The sequence below is a fragment of the Cebus imitator genome, unplaced genomic scaffold (genome assembly GCF_001604975.1).
Source record: "Cebus imitator isolate Cc_AM_T3 unplaced genomic scaffold, Cebus_imitator-1.0 Scaffold124, whole genome shotgun sequence".
Lineage (NCBI taxonomy): Eukaryota > Metazoa > Chordata > Mammalia > Primates > Cebidae > Cebus > Cebus imitator.
In genome coordinates this window covers 954648-976645 of record NW_016107439.1, presented here as the reverse complement: position 1 = coordinate 976645, position 21998 = coordinate 954648, and the positions used below count along the sequence as shown (strand labels likewise).

Sequence of the window (21998 nt, the reverse complement as noted above, 5' to 3'; positions counted from 1 at the left end):
GATAAACACTTCCCAGTGGGGCTTCCGCTGATTTCAAAGTGCTGCGTTATCATAAAGGTCTATTAAGGCAATTTCAGCCTAACAAGAGTCAGGTTGATTCTCTAGCACACTAACAATAAAATGAGATTCACCTTGGCTTTCTTTCTCTTCCTTTTGGCTTCTTCGTTTCCCCTTTCTCTGTATCCTCTGAACTTCATCTAACTTCCTACTACTCGGCAGCTTTAACTCCACGTGATACTTTATAAGAAAATGAATCTTAGGGAGCACAAGAAATGAATCAAACTTTTTCTTTTCTTTTTTTTCTTTCTTTCTTTCTTTCTTTTTTTTTTTTTTTTTTTTTTTTTTGAGAAGGAATCTCTCTCTGTCACCCAGGCTGCAGGGCAGTGGTGCAATCTTGTCTTACTGCGACCTCCACCTCCCAGGTTCAAGCAATTCTGCCTCTGCCTCCCAAGTAGCTGGGACCTCAGGCGTGCACCACCACACCCAGCTAATTTTTGTATTTTTAGTAGAGACAGGGTTTCACCATGATGACCAGGCTGGTCTCAAACTCCTGACCTCAGGTAATCCACCCACCTTGTCCTCCCAAAATGCTGGGATTACAGGCATGAGCCAACCCGCCTGGCTGAGAGGACAATTCTTAAGTCACTGTGATCATGTAAACCGGGCATTGCTGATCTTCCCATACCTCAAATCTGTATGGCACTCTCCTCTGAACAAGGTATATTCAAAGCACATTTTCTAGCACAATAGAGCAACACCAGGAATTCCAAAAAACAGACAGTACTTTTGACTTTTCCCCCCAAACAAAAAAACTTCCTTTTGTTAACTCAACAACCAAGTGGATTCAAGACATCGTCTGGTAGGTGTAAGGGAAGTTAAAGGATTCCCACATTCATGCCCATTCTTTTCCTAGTCCGCAAAAGGAACCCTAAGTAGCGAATTCTGGCCATTAAAAAATAGTAATAATAAATCATAATCTCTAAGAAGTGCAAAGGGCTTTTCTCTTTGGGAAAACCCTATAAATCTTCAGTTCTCCCCCTTCCCCTTGGGAGAGCGAACACAAGAGCTACTAGCAGAAACTTTGAAGAGCCTGCAGCCTTGAATGCTGTGAGAAGCTTTAAACTTCAGGGGAGAACATGGGTTGAAGATTTCACTCTAATTTAAGAAAAACCAAAAAATGCATAACTTAAGTCTCTCTGTCTTCATTAGGCTGCACGAATACATTCTGTCAACTGATAGTTCTTCCTGATCCTTAACTGGAAGTTTTCTTATCTAATATAAAATTACACATTTTACTATTTCCAGAGGAGTCACTGCCGCCAGCCTGTTCCCACTTGGTGTTTACAACCTTTGGAACAGTTGTGACTTGTCACGTCCCTACCTCAGCTTTTGTTTGGCCTATTTTTCTAATTTTAGCTCTTTTAATCGGCCTCATCTGAAGCCTGTCCTTCCTGGCTTCTAATTATACTCCTAACAAATACTTTTTGATTGATGTTGATGAATGTAAAATAAATTAAAAATAGACTCTCATGCCAAGGTATCTGTAAGGCTCAGTCCCTCCCCTCTCCAGGTCATTGCTCAAATGTCAATAAAGTAAAGCCTTCCTTGTTTATCTTGTTTAAAATGAATGTACACAATGGACAGAAGAATAAACATACACAAATAAATCACTCCCCTATATTCTACAACCCTTCTTGCTTTATTTCACCATAGCATTTACTCCCATGTAACCTACAATGCATTTTACTTGTTTATATTGCTTATTGTTTGCTCTACCTACTAGAACTGTAAACCCCATGAAGGTGAAGAGCTTGGCCTTTCTGTTCACCATAGTATCCTCAGTGCTCAGAAGACTTAGTTAATGTTTGACAAGTCTTTATTATACAGCTTAATTTCATGAACTCTCTAACCACTGTTACTTAGCAGGAACAGAGCCTCCCCATTAGAGCTCTTCTAAGAAACACATAAGTGGTGAATGAATTATAATCCCAAACAAGCACCAGTGGCTGACACGGGACCTGTGATCTGAAAAGATAGCTGATTTCCCCTCAACCTGTCTTACCTTTCGCGATGCCAAGAACTCCATGCCCTTAGCCACTTGAAAGCTGTAACAGATGAGATGTTCCAAGGTCAGGAAGTCCTTATACAGATCTTCAGGAGCTGTCCAAAGAGGCAGGAGGATGGAGATAAGTATTTCCGCCAGCTGGTGTGATTTGTTTCTAAGTTTGCTAGAGCGATAATCTTTTTAAGACTTGGGAGTAACATTTTCAGCAAATAGAAGCAGAGAGTCAATGCTTCTATCTTCTGTAAATCTCCTGAATGCCCAGTATCATATACCTTCATCATACCCTTTAAGAACAATACTGTTTTTTTTTTCCCATTTTAGCCAAATTGAACCAGTAAATCCAGGAGGTAGAATAAAGTAATATTGACCTAGATAGTCTGGGAAAGAAAGAGGACTTTTCCAAATGTGCCACTTACACTGTTTTGTTTTTTTTTTTTTTCATGTACCCAAAGGGATAAACAATAGTTTCATATCAAGAGCTCTAAAAATAAAACAATAATATTCAGGGTCATTGAATCTCTTCTCTCCAGGCTTTGTCCTCGGACAAAGGCCAAAAGTCAAACTATAATCTGCAATGAATAACTAAAAATACTAGAAATATATTTAATTCATTTTCAAACCTAAAAATGCTGTAACAACATTAAATCTGGCCTGGGAGGATGTTTTTTCCTGAGAGATAACAGAAGCATGGAAAGATAAATTTACATAAATTAGTGGTATTTACTTCAGTGCAACTGGTACAAATAAACGCTAAGACATTAAATGGGTGTTTCAAAATCATCTCTTTGGTCAGATAAGACTTATGGCTTCTTTCCTGGAGAGAAATACCAGAGTAAACAAAAACTTAGTTGTAATAATAGCCTTGTAAGTATTAAAAAGGCTGTGAGCCTTTTCCTCAACAACTCAATCTCAGGTTTCTGGCTCACTGGCCACTGTTTTTTGAAGGAGAAAGAACAGGGTAGAGTCAGCACCACTCAGTGTGGGCCCAGCTATGTGAAGCCTAGACCACCTCCCCGTGTGCTCCTAGACCAAGCCTAGACCACCTCCCCGTGTCCTCCTAGACCAAGCCTAGACTACCTCCCCATGTGCTCCTAGACCACCTCCCCGTGTGCTTCTAGACCAAGTCCCAACCTCAAACTACCTTCTCAGCTTCTAAGGAAAAGGAGTTAAAGGCAAGTTCTCTTTGTAGCCTCATGTCAAAGGAAGCAGAGTGGATTTCTTCCACTAATCTTCTAGACTCATGTCTCAAGGGGAGCCAGCCTGTCACCCATCACTACATCCATGGCACTGTCTCTGCTCCTTCTGAAGGAAGCAGATGGACAGTGTGCCCTGGAGACAGCCGAAGTTCTGCAAGTTAGGCTGGGACCACAGCTCCACCATAAAGAGCACAAAATATCACTGAGGCCAGTCATGGTGGCTCACACCTATAATCCCAGGACTTTAGGAGGCCAAGGCAGGCAGATCACCTGAGGTCAAGAGTTTGAGACCAGCCTGGCCAACATGGTAAAACCCCATCTCTACTAAAAATACAAAAAAGTTTAGCTGGGCGTGGTGGTGCATGCCTGTAATCCCAGCTACTCAGAAGGCTGAGGCACAAGAATCACTTGAACTTAAAAGGGGAGGTTGCAGTGAGCCAAGATCGTGCTCTTCTAAGAAATACAGTGAGACACTCCATCTCAAGAGTTAAATAAATAAATAAACACACACTGGAAATATAACTTAATAAAGGCCAGGATATTTATCAAGACTCCCTTGGAAGGAAGGGAGTCTTGATGGTTGGAAGACTTGATAAGCCACTTGGGGTTGGATAGAAACAACAGATGTCTCCTCAACTGCCTTGCAGAAGGTTAGGTATAACAAACAGAAAGACCTTTGCACAGGTAAAGCATGCAACGTGGGGCTGGGCCACTCTGGGGCTTTCCAAGGCAATGGAGCAGTTAGTCAACTACCAGAAAGCTTGTAGCCTCTTCCTCTAATAAATGTTCAACCAGTATTTTAAGAACACTGCTATGATTGTAGCTGACTGCTTAGCCCACTTGAACCACCAAGATTTCTCAGGCTAGCCCTGCTTCACCTCCCAGTCTAGGGCTTCCACACTTCACTTTTGGGGAGAAAGAATAGAGGCATTCTATTTAGAAATTCAGGTATCTTTCAAATTGGGAGGTAGTGCTGGACTTTTCCCATGATCAAATTTCCTGTAATACTCTATCACCCTGTCTGCTCCTATAAGAGCACGCCATAGCGTGCAGGAAGCACTGGCCAGTACCTTCCTCTTCTTCTACGTCACTGAGGGACTTCTCCTCCACAAATCCCGAGCTGGCTGAGCTCTGGCTACTGGTGATGCTGTCCAAGCGCCGTTTCAGATCCACAGGGATTTCTCCAACGTAGTCTTTTCCTTGACGGAATCGTGCCCCTTTGGTCTATAAAAAAGCAAAGGAACAAACAAATTCCTTCAATATAAAATGGGTCTTTAAAAGTTTACAACCTTTAAAATGTAGTAAACCATGGAGATAATTGAAACTACTAAAAAGCAGACAAAAAGGGCATCAATTTCAGGATTATGCAATCTCTGAGCTGAAATATGGGGCAATTTTGTGCATAATAGGGTTTCTTCCACAAAGCCTAGCTCCTTCTTTAGCTTACAGAGACAAATGCCACATTTCGAGTTGCATTCAGACACACTTTCAGCATTAGGGTGCTTTTCACAGAGAGATTTACACTCCACGTGGCCAAATATGGCTAGGGGAAAGACAGAATAACCCAGTGCTGTCCCACCCTCTGCCCTCCCCTCTCCTCGATCATACCACCTTCTCCCCCATGCCTGCACTCTGTAACGGGTCAGTAGATTAAAATCAAAAAAATTAAACAGAAGCATATGGCCCCCAGAAGGTAAAAGAGGAAGTTACTCCAGCCAGGAGGTAATATGAGAAGATTCCTCACAAGCTCTTCATAAAATTTCAAAACTAACCTGTACCATTTTGAGTTTCCCTTCATTTTATAACATGGCCAGAGCGGGATTAGGAAATGACATACCTTGTAGGGGACAAATTCATTTCTCTTATTCCTCAAGTAACTGGATAGGTTTCCAAACTTGCAGAATTCCACAATCACCATGAGCGGCCCTGTAGACAGCATGTCCAGGAAGGAAAATGGGTTTTCATGCATGTTTCTCACTAAAGTGTTTAATAGAGTGATGAACCCAAAAATACCTTAGAAGAAGGCTACAACCTTTCACTGGGACAGCGATGTAGAAATCAGCTGGTCCCAATCCCCTTATATTGTAGTTTTTCTTTTTTCCAGAAGACATTTTCACAAGATTAACCAAAATTTCAGAAGAAAACCCACCCATCTACTTGCTTTTCAATGCAATCACTTAATATGGTTCCATTTGTGGGGTAACTACCCTTAAGCTTTCAAGTTTTGTGGAAGTTTACTCTTCTCTGGACATCTGTTACACAGGTAGCAAACTGTATCACAGTGGCATGACATTTTTTAATTCAGGGAAAGCTTTAGAACAATTTAATTCTAGTGCTAATTAAACCTCCATGAAATATATTTATTCCTAGGAATCCACACAGTATTCTAAGCTAAGAAAATCAAGTCCATGGGAGTTAACTGCTTTCCCTCAAAGACTAGCAGAGAGGAATGTTAAAACGGCGACAAAAACCATCCACAGTTACTCACCTCCTGGCTTGGTACAGGCACCTAGAAGGTTGACCACATTGAGATGATGACCAATATGAATGAGGATCTTGAGTTCAGACATGAGGGCTCGATGCTCACTGTGTGTTGCTCCTTCTACAAATATAGTACAAAGAGGGAAATCATAGGTGCAGACATTACCTTCAGATAATTGGGGGTCTTTCCTTCCCTGCATGTCACTGTATGGCTTACCCTCCGGGGGTAACACAGCTGGACCTAGTTTACAGACCATACGTGTTTCCTCAAAAGTCAAAAGTTAAGTGTAAATTCTATTTTCTAATATATATGTATTTTAGAGACAGGGTTTCACCATGATTGCAAGGCTGGTCTTGAACTCCTGACCTCATGATCCACCCGCCTCAGCCTCCCCAAGTGCAAAGTGCGGGGATTGCAGGTGTGAGCCACCACACCCAGCCATAAAATTCATATTTTAAGTGAGCCAGAATGTTTGATATTTAAAGGAATCCATTGTGAAATCTTTTGTAAAGTGAAGAATACATCTGCAATGGAGTCATGCCCAGATTCTCTTCTTTTACAAAACTGGATTTTTGCATTTCATGTTCACTACGATTCTTAGGGTCTATCATTTTAGTGCTTCCTCATAAGGAAGTGACACCATGTATTAAATATCTTCACGTGTTAGAGGCTATCCTGAATGTTCCAGCCAATCTGTGCCGATCTGTGTAAGCAAATCAGGGCCAGCTGGCAAGGCCAGTTGGCACATGAGGCTGATGGCACTAAGACTATGTGTTTGATCCTGTATGAATTGCTACACTTCCCTCGAATTCACAGGCACAGTCCACATCTCAGGCCCTGATGAGCCACCTCAAAATTACATACTCCCTTGGCCACAAGGGAAAAAAGGAGAATGGAGAAAGATAGCTTTGAAATGCACAAAACCTATTGGCAAAGGGTCAGTGGCATGTCTTCGTCAAAGAATAAAGAAGCTTTATTGTCTAACATCCTGAAATGAAAATGGCCAGAACAGAATTCCATTACTACTAGGATTAACAATTATTTATAAAGCTTTTAATTTTAAAAATATAACCCATTATTTTTTTCTAACACAACCATTCTTATTTTGCAAATTATCTTTTACATATGAACATCTTTTACATATTCCAGTTCTAGAGAACATGCTATTTTTGCATTCCACTATTTTCCTTTCCCTGTCTCTAGATGGTCTATAATTATCTGATTCCACAATATATTAAGAAACCTTTTTAATATAATCACAGTGCTTTTTTCCTGTCACCAGAACCACTAAGTACAATTGTGTTGGCTGAGACCTGCACAAGGGTAACCAGGCAAGGAGGTGAAACCCATCCCCAACTTTGCTTGCCAGACCGTGCACCCTGGCATAAAGCTACAAAAGAAGATCTTTTCCAGTTTGCATAGGGCATTATTTAGGCTGGCTGCATGTGTGGCTAGTAGGCCCACCTAAGCACAAAGCTACTGATAGAAGCCTAGACAAAACAGATAGAGCACCATACAATTTTGCTTTTACCTTTTAACATTTTGACTGCTACTGTCCTGCAAGTTGCTGTCTTGTCAATTCCAAAGGCATCTGCTTCAATCACTTGGCCAAAGGCACCACGGCCAAGAGGCTTACCTAGAATCAACAATAGCAACAAGAAAACGGACTTGGATTATTATACCACCAAAGTGATATGCAGAGGTGTCAACCAGATAGGGTGACCATACATCCCAATTTAACATGGATAGTCCAGTTTACTCCTTTGTCCTGGCTTAATTACTTAATAATTCCCCCTTCGCTCGCCAAATGTCCTGCTTCGGATGACTACACAGGGACCCTACCTCTAAGTGGCTAAATGAATGATTATCCAAATTCAAGAGATGGAATTAATATTTCTAAACCAGAATCCAACATCTGAATAGACCACATTTGTCATCATTCTAATGGAGGAAGAGATGGCCTGGTAAACACAACATCAAATTAATAGCAACTGAAAATGCACCTAGCTTCAGCCGGTCTCTGGGGAATTCCCATTTGCTGGCATCATAAGGCAGTCTTTCACAATGTTCATCCAAAGGGAGTTCATCTGGATCCATGACGATGGACAAGTAGCCTGTCTTCAGTTCCCCTCCACTGGCCTGGAAAGCATCAATCCTTCCAGTCATATTCACACTGTTGTTTGGCTGTTGTTTTGTAGGCTTGTTATTGCTGTTTATTGGATCCTCATTCCTGTCTTATTTTCCAATAAAACTCATGGAGTTTGAGAGTAGTCCTATTATAACCCTGCTTCTGGTGTCCCCTTATCCCCCAAAGGAGCTCAGAATTAAGTTTTTAAAGCCTAATTACACTAGACAGTCCAAGCCCTTTTCCCCTCTAGTGGCTTCTATCAATTAAATCCCTGAGATCCAGCCAAAAGAAAGTGGGCAAGAATGTTATTGTATTGAAATAAAAATGTTCCCATTGAGCCAATAACAATGGGAAGAAACAACTCAAAGAACCCCAGTCAGTTTTCATTAATCACGAAAACCAATGTACATGGGCAGAAGGAAAATTATTTTGTTACCCGCTTAACGGTCCGTAGGATGATGACAAGAAGTAGCCAGAAGAACATGGCAATCACCGCTGTGCCTACTAGAATAATGATTTCCAAGTTCGTCTTTTCCTGGGCACCTGGAAAGACACAACTGAATGAGTATCAACCAGTGGAAACTTACATACATACATATATAATACATAGATATAGATATATTTTTTTTTCTTTTTGGTAAGATGACAAATTTTAGCACTAAAGCAAGATCTCAAGCTTGCCAACTTGGAAAAATCCTAGAGGACAATAGTCACACACCCCTAACTTGGATGGAGTCTACAGAATTCTTTTTTTAAAAAAAAACTTAATGTTTATTTATTTATTTATTTTTAGAGACAGGGTTTCTTTCTATGTTCTAGGCTTGAGTACCATGGCATAATCATAGCTCACTGTAGCCTTCAACTCCTAGGCTCAAGCAGTTCTCACACCTCAGCCTCCCAAGTAGCTGGGACTACAGGTGCATAGCACCAAACTCAGCTAATTTTTCTTTTATTTTTTTAGAGACAAGGTCTCACTACATTGCCCAGGCTAGTCTCAAACTCCTGGCATCAAGCCTTCCCCCTGCCTTGGCCTCCCAAAGTGCGGGAATTATAGGCATAAGCCACCACACCTGGCCTACAGAATTGTCAGTGAAAAATTTAAAGCTTGCAAAACATTGCTCATGAAAACTTACAACAATGCAATTCTAAAGTAATTAAGCATGGGAGTAGTAATGTCTTAAGAGCCAAATTTAGGAAGTGTTTAGAGGAAGAGCAGTCTTTGATGGAAAGAAAACAGGTCATCCTTTACAGAGAAAAAAAATTGTATTTAAAGAAAACAAAAGTCTGCTTTTAAACTGATAGTCGATGTCTGAAAAGGATCATGTAAGAAACCAAATAGGGAAATAAACCAAGTTTTTTGACCCGAGAGCTACTAATGACCACGTATCTACTATGCACTCATCACTTTAAATATGCCGTTCCACTTAATCTCTGACAACTCTCAATTTTCAGATGAAGAAACAGAAGATCAGAGAGGTTAAGTGACTAGATTGAGAGCACATAGCTAGTCAATGGTTCAGTCAAGAGATAAAGAGGTCTGTCCAACATGAGCTAACTATTACCTACACTACCCCGTCCCTGTGTCAGGGGCCTGAGTGAGGAAAAGAGAAGCAGCCAAGATGAGCGTATCACTCATGGCCTGGTAATGGGAGTTTCAAACCACTCATGAAAGAAAGAGAAGAGAAAACTAGAGGTCAGCAAGGAAAGCTGCAGATGCTCAGGGCTTCAGAGGACAGCTCTGAGGGGGAGAAACAAAATGCAGAAGCAGGCTTTCCACCAAGGGTGATTAGCAAAGAGATGATAAGAAAGCAATCATCTGTTGAGGCCTCCCATCAGAAGAGTGCAAGGTGAATCAAACCGGGCCACAAGCTGTGCGGATGGCCCACTACAGCCTAGAGAGAGCAGAAGACAAGTGATAAACTGGTTTGCAAAATAAGTAATACATTGGTTTGCAAAATAAAAGTTAAGTTAACCATTGAGAGCAAGCACAAGTATGCTTGGAGTAGATTTTGTTTTTCTGGTGGTCCTAGGGAAGCAATTCTCTATTTATACACACAGATTTAAAAGCCCAATTGTATACAGAGGATGAAAAGATCCAGGAGTCTATATTCTATGTGTTTGTATATTAATATTCTCACATAACATTTGGGAACCTAGCAGGAGTATTAAATATCTAGCTCTGCCTTTCTTAGCATTCACTCCAGGTAACAAGTAACTACTATCTCTGTGTCAGTGTTGTCTAGTTAGGCATCTGTAACCAGCTGCAGACCACTAACAAGAGAGAATGCAGAGCATCAGAGAGGGTCTAGAGGTCACTCCGCGGATTTGCCCTAAAACATGAATCACTTTGGAAATGACAGAACTATCACGATCTTTGAAATCTTTATTTGCAAGTGAGGTTTATGAAATGCTAATAAGCTCATACATTTGAAAATATGTCAACATATCTAGATGCAATACTTGGCATCATAGATTTGGCAGAGTAAAGGGACCAAAATCTAGGCTTTGAGAGACAAGTTAGAATGAGTTCACAGAAATCCATCGATTCTCCCTTCTGTCACCATACTTCTTTCTTACCCTTGAATACCATTCCTTTACCCACACGCCACAGTTTTTTATTCTTCCCCTGGTGGGCTATTAAAAAGAAGCCATAGGAATGTACTTCTTAAGATAAAATATTCTGCTACAAATTACTTTTCCTATTCCACATCACTCCTGCATACACACATACTTAGATAAAAATCAAAACTTTTCCATGTCAGAAGAGCAATAGTCTATTGTTCACAAGTGAATCTTAATTATCTCTAGTTCAATTAAAACTCTGAACTCTTGTGACTATCTGGATAGCACTGACTGCCAACATTAGGCGGCAATTCTAATGTTTTTCCAAATAAATATAAAGGCATCATTTCTATAAGTTAATCAAGCCATTCACACAAAAACAGAATCAGGGAGAGGAGGCTATTTATTCTGCCTGGCTACGAATTTTTCCACCGTAAGAACTACAGGAATAGGAAATGTGATGAAGCAGAATTATAACAGTATTAATTACGTTTGCTGGTTAAAAGAATACACGCTTACTGAGAAAATTTACAAAGTACCAGTAATATTAAAAATCATTTGTAGTTGCCCTGCTCAAAGTGAATGTGTGTCTATAAGATATAAACTAATCTTTAAAAACCACAGGATGTATCTATGACCTCCCACTGACCTTCTTTTTTCTTTTAAGTTCCAGGTTACATGTGCAAAATACTCAGGTTTGTTACATAGGTAAACATGTGCCATGGTGATTTGCTGCACCTATTAACCCATCGCCTAGGTATTAAGTCCCACATGCATTAGCGATTTTTCCTGATGCTCTCCCTCTGCCCACCCCACAACAGGCCTCAGTGGGTGTTGTTCCCTTCCCTGCGTCTATGTGTTCACATTGTTCAGCTCGCACTTATAAGTGAGAGCGTGTGGTGTTTGATTTTCTGTTCCTGTGTTAGTTTGCTGAAGATAATGGCTTCCAGCTCCATCCATGCAGCTGCAAAGGACATGATCAGATTCCTTCTTATGGCTACATAGTATTCCATGCTATATATGTACCACATTTTCTTTATCCCACTGACCTTCTATTATGAAAAATGCCTCCACTTTTGCACAGCCAAGAACACTGCATGCCTGGCAGGTGTAGAGGCCTTCGTCCTCCTTCCTCACTCTGCGGATAGTAAGGTTCCGGTTCCCATCCTTCAATACAATGCCTAAGAGAGGAAGAAAATGATCATTCTCATTTGTGATGATGTGGTCTGTGAAGTTTTTCCAGGAAATTTATCAAACATAAATGCCGCCCTTCATCTTGGTCTATTATCTAACTCTGTAAAGTCATGTGGGATACACTGCTGACTAATATCCTATAAGGCTTTCATGAGAATTCAACAAGGCCCCATATTCCAATTCTAAGTCTGTGAAATGAGCCAGGCCATGGACACCAATACTGCTTTTTTGTTACATTACATCAAGAAATAATATGGCATTTTAGATAGCAACCTGGGAAAGTTCTGCCACCCAAGAGTGGTAGCCAAGTTCTATTTACCTGAATCTTCTACAAGGGTCTCATTATCTTTAAACCACATGATCTGTGGAGGGGGGTTCCCAGATGCTGTGCATGAGACTTCGATGGTTTCGCCAATACTCGTCGTCTGATTCTCCAGGTTTCCTGTGATCATGGGTGCCACGCGCTCTAAACATACAAAAAGAAAATCACAGAACATGTGGTCATAACTTTTGAAATGGTTCGAGTGTCAGCAAACTTTTAAACAGTTTAGTGAAAAGGAACTTGTTGGTTTATGAAGCTAAAAATACGCAGAAGTTGATAACAGCACCACTCGTCACTGGGTAAAGTTAAGTGAAACAAGTCAGTCGGGACACTGCAAACAGATTAATGGCTTTTAACATTCATGTTAGTGATACTAGCTGGTAATCCCATCACAAAAGAAAGGTTCAGAGTCACCTTTATGGATTTTTCCTCTAATCAGACACAGCCTTTCCAGGGGAATACTCCCATCCCATGAAAGTTCTAGTCCATAATACAGTAGAATCCCTTCATATTTCTCTTGGAAGTGCCAAACTTTATTATCATTCAACAAATAATGCCTTGCATTTATTTGGCAATTCTTATAAAACTCATTGCTACAATTTGTGTGCCTCACATTGATCTTATGTAATGAACAGAATAGGACTATTAGGATTATGTTACAGATGAAATAAATGATGTTCAGGGACAGTGAATGACTTGTCCATGTCCCTATAACTAAGTAAACAGTTGAACTGTTATTGAAACTGGTGAGGCTAAAAGACCAGTTCAGTGCTATTTCCACTGAAACACAACTAAAACTACAATACCCTAAGGAAAGTCATGGCTTTAAAGAAAATGAAGCCCATGAGTATTTGTTTAAGTGTACAAGAAAAATTTAGATTTATTCTTTCTTCAAATTATTAAAGTGCTGTGGAAATATCTTGTCCAAACCAACTAAACATCAAAAGGGATCATGCTGAAAAAATCTACTTCAACACTTAGCAAAATGAGATTACCTCAACAGCGTACTACATTCAAGTCTAAGCAAATGTACTGGACTCCAGCCTACTTCTAAGAATAGATTTTAGGAAAACAAGTTAGGAGTCCTTAGGGAAGCAAACCAGCTAACTGTGAGCACATATTTTCTGAGCACAGCTAGGCCAGGGGCCTACTTCACATCTTTTTCTGAATTCTTCCATAACCTTGAAGCCAGACCAGCCAACAGAAAATCCATGGTCATCTATGGGGTGTGACTAAAAGGGTCCCAGGGATGACTTGACCCCAAAGTATCTCTTCTTATAACACCTGAGTCCTAAAACTAGCAAACTTTATCCTAGTGTCTGCCAGAAGGTACCTCTTCAAATATGGCAAGGCCTCTGATGACGACGTTATCCCTCTAAAACTGTGGTGTAGATTAATTTACTTGGGCAATTTCCTTCCTAACAGTAAGAAAACTGAGGGCACATACATCCTAGGAATTGAAAAGGCACACCAAAAGGAGGAGAAGGTGGAGAGAAGTGGCACAAAGAGACGCTCTCCAAATTTGCCCTGGGATTTTCCCACAGACAGAGCCGTGGCTGCCCAGCTTTTGCATAAGACATGAGGTTAGACAAGAGGTAGAGAGTGCCTCTATGAAGAATTTACAGAGCTATCTGCTCACTGAAGTGATCATCCCATTGACCCTAGGCTATGCTGAACCACGTGGGACAACCCAGAGGTACAGATAGTGAATGTAGCTTCCTTCTCATGGAATCTTCTAGGTCCTAAACTCAGCCCATCATCCCACTCTTCATGCAGCAGGTCCCTTCTTGAGCACTTAGTGTATGCTGCTATGCTCTATGACTAGAGCTACAGCAGGGAGCAAAAGAGAGAACAATTTCTGTCCTCATGGACACAGCGACCTCACTGTGCTGTGACTTCCCAGTGGTTGCCTGTGCTCTCCTCCTGTCCTTCATGTTCACCACTGTGAATTTCTGACACTCTCCTAGCTCACAGCAGGCATTCCACACATATGTGTCTACTTAAATAAATTGATGCCCAAGATAAAGTAGAAATTTTCCTGGTTCAAGCTAGTCCCTTACATATACTAGTGAATTACTCCATCACCATGGTTGAAAAGAACCATGTTATTTTCTCTTTTTAATACATCATTTCATTATTATTAGCTTCTTCCTGCCTCAATGACTTTTGGCGAGGAAGTGTGCACCGGTTTACAACATAATCTCCTAGAGGACAGTAACCTTTGCATCACACTTGAATTGCACTACGTTGAAGGCATTCCAACTGCCTCTGCACAGTGATCCAGAATTGTCTCCCTACCTAGGACTGTGAGCTGCCTGACCACGCAATGTCTTTTCTTGGTCTTCCTGTCTTGAGCAAAGCAGACGTAGTCTCCTTGATCCTGCAAGGATACATTCTTGAGCTCCATGATCAAAATGTCGTTTGTGCTGTTGGAGACTATGGCGGAATTCAATTTCCAAAAAGTATCCAGGTTTTTGCAAACAGGTGTGGGCAACTCTCCCACGTGGGCTGGCAGAGGCTGTGGGCCAAGCTTGTACCACGTGAGGTTCTCAAACGTAGATCTGTCTGCAGTGCACCACAAGGACACGCTCTCCTGCTCAGTGGGCTGTGTGCCAGGTTGCAAAGTAATTTCAGGACCCCCTAAAATGTAAAAGCCATAGTTATTGAATGGTGATTTAACTTGGTACAGCTCACTATCATCTTGTTGCTTTCGGACTAATACAAAGTACCAAGAGAAATGAAGCTCTGTCAGTCCCAGATGATGTACTACAACTTGACAAACTAGGCAATTCAGGTCCCAAAATATCTTATTTGGCCAAAATATATTACTTGAAAATGTAAATAAATTCCTCAGATATTTACCACATCTCCACTATGAGTTCTATGCAATGTTTAAGATTTTAAAAATCCAAAGCAAAATCTCTAATCCTAAAAGAATTTTAACAATTAGGTCTTAATCAACACTAACACTCAGCGACATGAAAGCTACATTTATGGCAACGAATTCGCCCTGACTAAAATATTCCATTCGGCAGAGTCAGCTAAAGCTTATCCATAAAATTAAGATGCACAGGCAAAATCAGCAGCATTGGAAGGGCACTGCCCCTCTCTCATTCCAATTGCCTCCGGAAAGCCCACCCTCATCAACTGTTCCACAGCAGGCCCATCAATATGTACTGAAACTCCGTAAGTCATGTACTGCATCAGAGTCTGAGGACTGAGACGTAAACATGGTTTAAAGCATCTGTGAAACCATTCTCTCTCCAGTGCAGTTGGATGCACTGACTTCCCATAAACCCAGGAGATACCTGAGGAGTTTCGGTTCATGAATGAAACCATCAATGACCAGTCCAAGTCCTTTTTTTCTAAATGCCATGCCACTCACATGAATGGCAAAAATAAGAGGGAATTACGCAGCTTAGTAACCGCTGTGTGAGTGATCCAACGCAACCCTCCAGAGAAGAGTACTTACTGGTCACGTGGAAGGAGATCACCCTCTCTCCTCTCCCGACTTTGTTGACCGCTTCACACTTGTACAAAGCTGACACATTTGCCGCTTGGATAACAAGGGTACTTACAGTCTGTAGTGAAAAAACAAATCCCAGGCCATAAACAAAGCAGGCTGTTTGTGCCCAAGCACTCAGGCTGAAGTCCAGCAGTCTCCACAGTCACTCCAACCTGCCTGTGCCATTCCCACTGCTGCACCGATTGGACACTCTTGAATTTATGCAATTACAGGTTGAGTCTTTCTTATTCAAAATGCTTGGGACCAAAAGTGTTTTGGATTTTTAACTTTTTCAGATTTTTGAATATTTGCATTGTATACTTACCAGTTGAGCATCGCTAATCAAATTCAAAGTGCTCCAACAAGCATTTCCTTTGAGCATTATGTCAGCACTCAAAAAGGTTCAGAATTTGGAGCATTTTGGATTTTGGGTTTTCAGATTTGGAATATTTACTCAATTTGTATAATTATGCTGCTGTGGAGCTCACACATATAAAAAGTGCTTTGGAAACCATGAAACTAATGATGTGTTTTAATATGACACGATCCACATTTTTTTACTCTTATGTTTACAGAATCAGAATCACCTTACACAGATGCATAGATTTAATGTCATAGATGTTTTATCTTTCTCTGATAAGCTACTAATAAGTTAACGGTACTACTAAAAGTCAATGGTATTTTCAAAGTGACTTCACATGCTATTCTTTTATCATCCAGGCTATTTGATGATTAATCTCCAATATGCCTCACACATGACTGTACCATCCTTCCATTAAAGAGAGACAAATTTTCAAATTTAAAAACTTCAAACTCACTTTGTTTTTTCCTTCAATTAGAGCAAATTGATTTTTATTGACTTCAATTTTATTTCCTCCCTGGAAGTCCTCCACATTTCTCCATTCTTCACAAGGGTATGGGTTTGTCACTGAGACAGCTTGGCTATGAGAAAGAGATAACAGAGCGTGTTATGATTTAATTTTTCCTCCATTCACATCAAGAGTAAGGAAAAGATTCAGACTTTGGTTACTCTGTTCTTAGAAATAACTTCCAATGCAGCCTACCATAGCAGAAGACTTGGCGCCAATTAAAAATAGGCATTGACAAGGAAAAGATTCTAGCTAGATTCATTCAGGATACAGGAGGGAAGCAGCTATTCTGGGAACAAACCTTCATTCATAAATTGGACCAACAAGACAATTCAAGTTAATTTAGTTCAAAGGAAGGCAAGGAAACTTAGAAGCCATTGGGCTCCTTAAAGTAATTTCTCTGGAACGATGGTCTCTGTGAAGGAAATGATCAGTAGCTGAGGAAGAAGCTCGTAGTGGCCATTTCAAAAACAACAACAGGAAGTGGACTGCTTAGGGTGTTGGTAGGTTGGCTGCTGCTGTTGTGTTTTTCCCTAAGGATGTCTGGACTTGTGTCAGATCATGATAAGCTGGGCCTGAGACCCTGAGGACTGGGGCTGGGTCAATCACTGCCTCTCATCTATCGGCACGTCCTCTGAGAGATAGATCTCACAGATAAGAAAGAGCGATGTGGTGTTCACCAATTGATCGGTATTGGGAGAAAAACCAAAGATTGGCAATTAGCAAACTGAGCAAATAGCCCATGTTTGGAGAAATGCACCTCTGGGCTGACCTAATAAGGCTGAGCTTAGCTAATCCCAAAGTAGGATACTCTAAGCAGACATCTCCTAAAATGTAAGACACAGAGGAAGATGGATAGATTCAGGGTACCCCTTGAGAGAAGGCTTTCTTTGGTTTAGGCTTCGCCATTTAGGATGGAGTCATATTGTAGCCCAGCTGTAAGAAATGCAAGATGGCAGGAAAGCAAATAGCGTGTGGCCTCACTCACCCGGGCTTGCTGGGGCACTCTTCCTCCAACTGCCAATACCAGCGGATGCGATGTGGGGGAGGAACGGCATAGATCGTGCAGGTCAGCGTTTGAGTGGTGCCGTACTGGTAGGAATCCACAGAAGAGATCAGAGATTTCTCACCAATCTGGGGTGGGACTGAAGTTAGGAAAAATAACTTTTGAATTGTCAATCAACTTTGAAGAATGGGAAGCAGAGGCTTTCAGAAGCTAAAGCTGACTTTGTTTAAGTATAATGATCTTGCTTCCACTTTCTTTTTCAAAGAACACCTAGACATGGAAACAAGAAACCTGAGTTCTAGCAATACTCATAAAAACCATAACTAGCCAGGTATGAGGGCTCATGCCTGTAATCATGCCTGTAATCTCAGCAGTTTGGGAAACTGAGGTAGGCAGATTGCTTAAGCCCAGGAGATCAAGACCAGCCTGGGCCACGTGGTGAGATCCCATCTCTAGAAAAAAATTAAAATAAAAATTACAATAAGCTAATAATAATAATAAACTAACAAGCTGAATGGCTTCATGCAAGACTTGAAATCCTGTGTCTCTCATCTGCATTACAGAACTAGTTCTCTCTGTCCCCTCAAGTTCACAAGATCAAGGCAAGGCTACAGAAAATAGCTGAGATAGCACAATTAGTACATTTGTTATGTGCCAAGCATTGTTCAAAGCGCTTTGCATGAATTCATTCACTTAATCCTCGCAACCACTATTACTGTCCCCAGCTTTATTATACATGAGAAAAAATTAAACACAGAAAAGTTAAATGACTCTCCCAAGGTCACTCATTTAACAAGCGGCAAAACCTCGAAGAAACTTAGACACTCTGACTTCTGAACCCAAATGCTTAAACCACCTCATGTTAAAGGAAGGTCTAAGAATGCATTCCTGCCACCATCATCTGAGTTTTTCATTCTCTCTCTTCCTCCTTCCCTCCCTTTCCATTCCCTTTCCCTCTTCCCCTTTCTTCCTCTCCTCTCTCTCCGGTCCTCCTTCCTTCACTCCTTGCTCTGTCGTCAGGCTGGAGTGCAGTAGCGCAGTCTCGGCTCACTGAAACCTCCAGCTCGTGGGTTCAAGCTATTCTTCCGCCTCAGCCTCCCAAGTAGCTTGGACCACAGGCACGTGCCACCATGCCCAGCTAATTTTTGTATTTTTAGTAGAGACAGGGTTTCACCATGTTAGCCAGGATAGTCTCGATCTCTTGACCTCGTGATCTGCCCACCTCGGCCTCCCAAAGTGCTGGAATTACAGGTGTGAGCCACCATGCCCCGTCTCCTTTCTGTCTTTTTTGGCTGCAAAGTCAAAACTATTTCCTTATTACTGTCAACCTAAAGCCTCAGATGATGCTTTCAAGATTTGACTTCTTATTTATCTTTATTTCATATAGCAGAGTATATGCTAAAGTGAATCAAATATTTAGTGGCTTTGTAAACTGATAAAATGGGCCCCTTGCTGTCCATGTTTTGTCTTTGTTTCTTGTTCATTTCCTCCTCCCATCCTACTTATACACTTCCCAGTTCCTCCTCTCCCCAGTCCCCTACGCCTACACTGCTTCTAAGCAATCTTTCTGGAACCCATTATCTTTAAAATATTCCCTGAAAAACTAAATAAAGCCAAGCTCAGCAGGCATAGAGAGGAGTATCAGAACACGTATGGAAGCACCTTAATGTCATGGGAAATCATCCTGAAGTTTTAATATGTCATACCAGAAGGGAGAACAAAGAATTACAGCAGAGAAGCATTTCTCAAACTGTTTGGAGTGAGAGATTAACGAATTTGCTCTGGGGACAAATAGGTTTGTTATATCTTGAATTCTCTATGTCTCTCCTCTTAGAGAACACCAATATGCATTAGCATATTAAAGGTTCTGAGAAGTCCTGCAATGAAGAAACGTGTTCAACATCTACACATCACCTTGGCACCTCTCACACTCACTTGACCATGGCACCCTTCTCCCCACTCCATTCCAAACACTGTACCATTTGGTTCCCGAAAACAAAGTTCAAATCATCTTTAAATCAAAAACTTACCAGCTTTCCTTTATAGACTCAAAATCAGATCCTGAACTCCCATCAAAAAAGAAAACAAGATCCCAACCAAGCCAACAGTGTCAACTTCAAAAGCCTTCAGAGTTGGAATCCACCTGTACATCACTGATACATCAACTACAATATCAAACTGGAAGCTTTGCACAAAATCCAAGGAGGAGGGTCTTACACATCTGCGTACCAGGTGGGCAATTCCATGAGAGGGGAACAATGGTAGCATAACTTAGCTTGACAACTGTCCCTATGGGCATTCTTATGTCACAACGTTTCATTGTCTAGGGTATCACTACTTTAATCCTGCATTTGACCACCATGAAGCTCATTTACATGGCCTCTTAAACAAACATGGCCAGAACACACGGTCCTACATTTCAGCTTCACCACCCCAGATGACTTTTGTACAAAGGCCCCGCCATGGTGTGAGCGAAGCAGCAGGAGGCAGGGGAATGATGGCTTGGCTGATTAGGAAGACAACATATCATAACAAATCTTGGGCAGAGAGGAAAATTGAATGGACTCACCATACACAACCAGAGACACCACGTGGCTCTGCTTCTCCTTTGAAATGGGATTGGTAAGGATGACAGTGTATTTTCCTGTGTCTTTTTCACTCACTTCCATAATCGTCAGTACATGCCCCACTTTAATTGTGTGATTGGACTCAAGGGGCATTCCATTTTTATACCTATGAACAAGAATTCTCAGGAATTAGTACAGTCGAAGGATTTATTCTCACAAGAAATGACGCTTTGCATTTATTTCCAGTAGTTACCATTTTATTTCAGGAGGTGGGTAACCAAGGTACTTCACAGGGATTCTGACACGCTCCCCCACCGTGGCTTCCACCAAAGATTCCATGCCACTACCAAAAGCAACAAAAGGTTTTTCTGGAAGAAAATAAAAATAATTATTCTCATAAATGTCAAGTTCCTGTAAATGGTCATTTGGTTTAGTTTTTTATTTTAAGTGAGAAGTCAAAGACCTCGAAGATCTGAGCAGTTGCAGTTCCAAGGTTTCCTGTGGGTCACAGTCCAGCTTCTCCCCCGCCTCCCGCGCTTCTCCCACACCTCTCGAGTTTCTCCCACATCTCTCGTGTTTGTGTTGCTTTTCTCTCCCCACTAGCGCACTCCCACAAGCCTAGTGATTTCTCAAGTCTCAGCTCAAACACCTGTTCCTCTGTGCAGCTTTCTCTAAGTGCCCCAGGGATGCCTGTACGCTCCTTCTCCTGTGCTCCCATGATACCCTCCACACACCTCTTCCACCAAGTGTTCATAGGCCTCAGACCTCCTCTTTATCTACACCATCCTTTAGTCTCAGGTTTAAAGTATCATTCATGTACCTCCTAAAGGTGTATCTTCTGCCCTGACTCCCGTGGGTTCCAGGTTGATATATTAAATATCTCCACTTGGATGTTTAACAGGCATCTCCAGGTAAACACATCTAACACTATTTCCCTAAATCTCACTGCCTCCTCGGCCTTTGCCATCTCGGTAAACAACACCACCATTTACTCAGTTGCTCATGCTAACAATCGAGTCATCTTCCACCGTTTATCCCTTATACTCCACAACCAATGAATTGATCAGCAGATCCTTTTGACTCTACTTTCAAAACATATCCAGAATCAGGTCACTTCTCACTACCTCTACCTCAGCTACCCTTGTCCAAGCCACCCCTCAACTCTCGCCTGGATAATTTCAATTGGCCTCCCAACTGACCTCCTTATTTCTGCCCCTATTTCCCTAAAGTATTCTGGAGGACAAGAGTAATTCTATAAAAACATAAGCCAGAGCATGACTCTCTCTGTGCATTTTGACAAGAGCATCGTGTCAAGTGAAATACTTTAAATAAATTTAGGACACAGTGATTTCTATTTTGTTCATTCAGAAGAAACTTTGAAGTTCTTGCTAGGGATGCCACATGACCTAGAGGTCGAAAGCACAGCTTTGTAGTCAGGAACTTGAGTTCCAATGTCAACTTCAAAGGTGAGATGAGCTAATAAAGTAAGTGCTCACTAAATCATACTTGTTACTGCCACTTTTATGATTATAACTCGAATAAATAGTATTATCTAAGGTATTTTAAAATTTTCATTTTATTGAGGCATTCTCCTAAAATCCAAAATCCTTTCCAAGCCTTGTAAGTAGGATGCCACACAAATTATCAGGTAAACTCAGATATTTATGTAAATGAAAGAGAGCAAACAAAAAATTAAGATGATTTACTCAAAGCCAGTTCAATTTAGTTCCAGTTCAATTCCAGTTGACCCTTGAACACCACAAATTAGAACTGCATGAGTCTGCTTACAAGCAGAGTTTCTTCCACCTCTGCCACCCCTGAGACAGCAAAACCATCTTCTCCTCCTCTTCCCCCTTTTCCTCAGCCTGCTCAATATGAAGACCTTTATCATGATCCACTCACACTTAATGAATAGTAAATATATTTTCTTTTCCTTATGATTTTCTTAAAAACATTTTCTTTTCTCTAGCTTTATTGAAAGAATACAGTATATAATACAAATAAACAAAATATGTGTCAATTGACTGTTTATGATATCAGTAAGGCTTCCAGTCAACAGTAGGCTCTTCGTTACATTTTGTGGAAGTCAAAAGTTATACCTT

The 21998-nt window shown here is 41.1% G+C and overlaps 1 protein-coding gene and 1 long non-coding RNA gene across 5 annotated transcripts in view; both read right to left on the bottom strand.

The window, feature by feature from the left end:
- Positions 1-21998, bottom strand: part of KDR (kinase insert domain receptor) — a 58586-nt gene that overhangs the window by 12383 nt on the left and 24205 nt on the right. For all 4 annotated transcript variants that reach the window (XM_017540254.2, XM_017540256.2, XM_017540255.2 and 1 more), the window contains exons 8-22: positions 20150-20264; positions 19899-20062; positions 17312-17468; positions 16273-16396; positions 15422-15530; positions 14248-14589; positions 11947-12093; positions 11483-11614; positions 8308-8414; positions 7747-7882; positions 7275-7379; positions 5750-5863; positions 5099-5187; positions 4332-4485; positions 2063-2160 (exon numbers count right to left, since the gene is read on the bottom strand). In XM_017540254.2, the coding sequence (XP_017395743.1) occupies positions 2063-2160; positions 4332-4485; positions 5099-5187; positions 5750-5863; positions 7275-7379; positions 7747-7882; positions 8308-8414; positions 11483-11614; positions 11947-12093; positions 14248-14589; positions 15422-15530; positions 16273-16396; positions 17312-17468; positions 19899-20062; positions 20150-20264 (2093 nt within the window). The remainder of the gene's footprint in view (positions 1-2062; positions 2161-4331; positions 4486-5098; positions 5188-5749; positions 5864-7274; positions 7380-7746; positions 7883-8307; positions 8415-11482; positions 11615-11946; positions 12094-14247; positions 14590-15421; positions 15531-16272; positions 16397-17311; positions 17469-19898; positions 20063-20149; positions 20265-21998) is intronic.
- LOC108312359 lies at positions 2491-3486 on the bottom strand. The gene is made up of 2 exons (XR_001828599.2): positions 3166-3486; positions 2491-3074 (listed from the first exon to the last, which is right to left on the bottom strand). It is a non-coding gene; the product is annotated as an uncharacterized LOC108312359 (long non-coding RNA).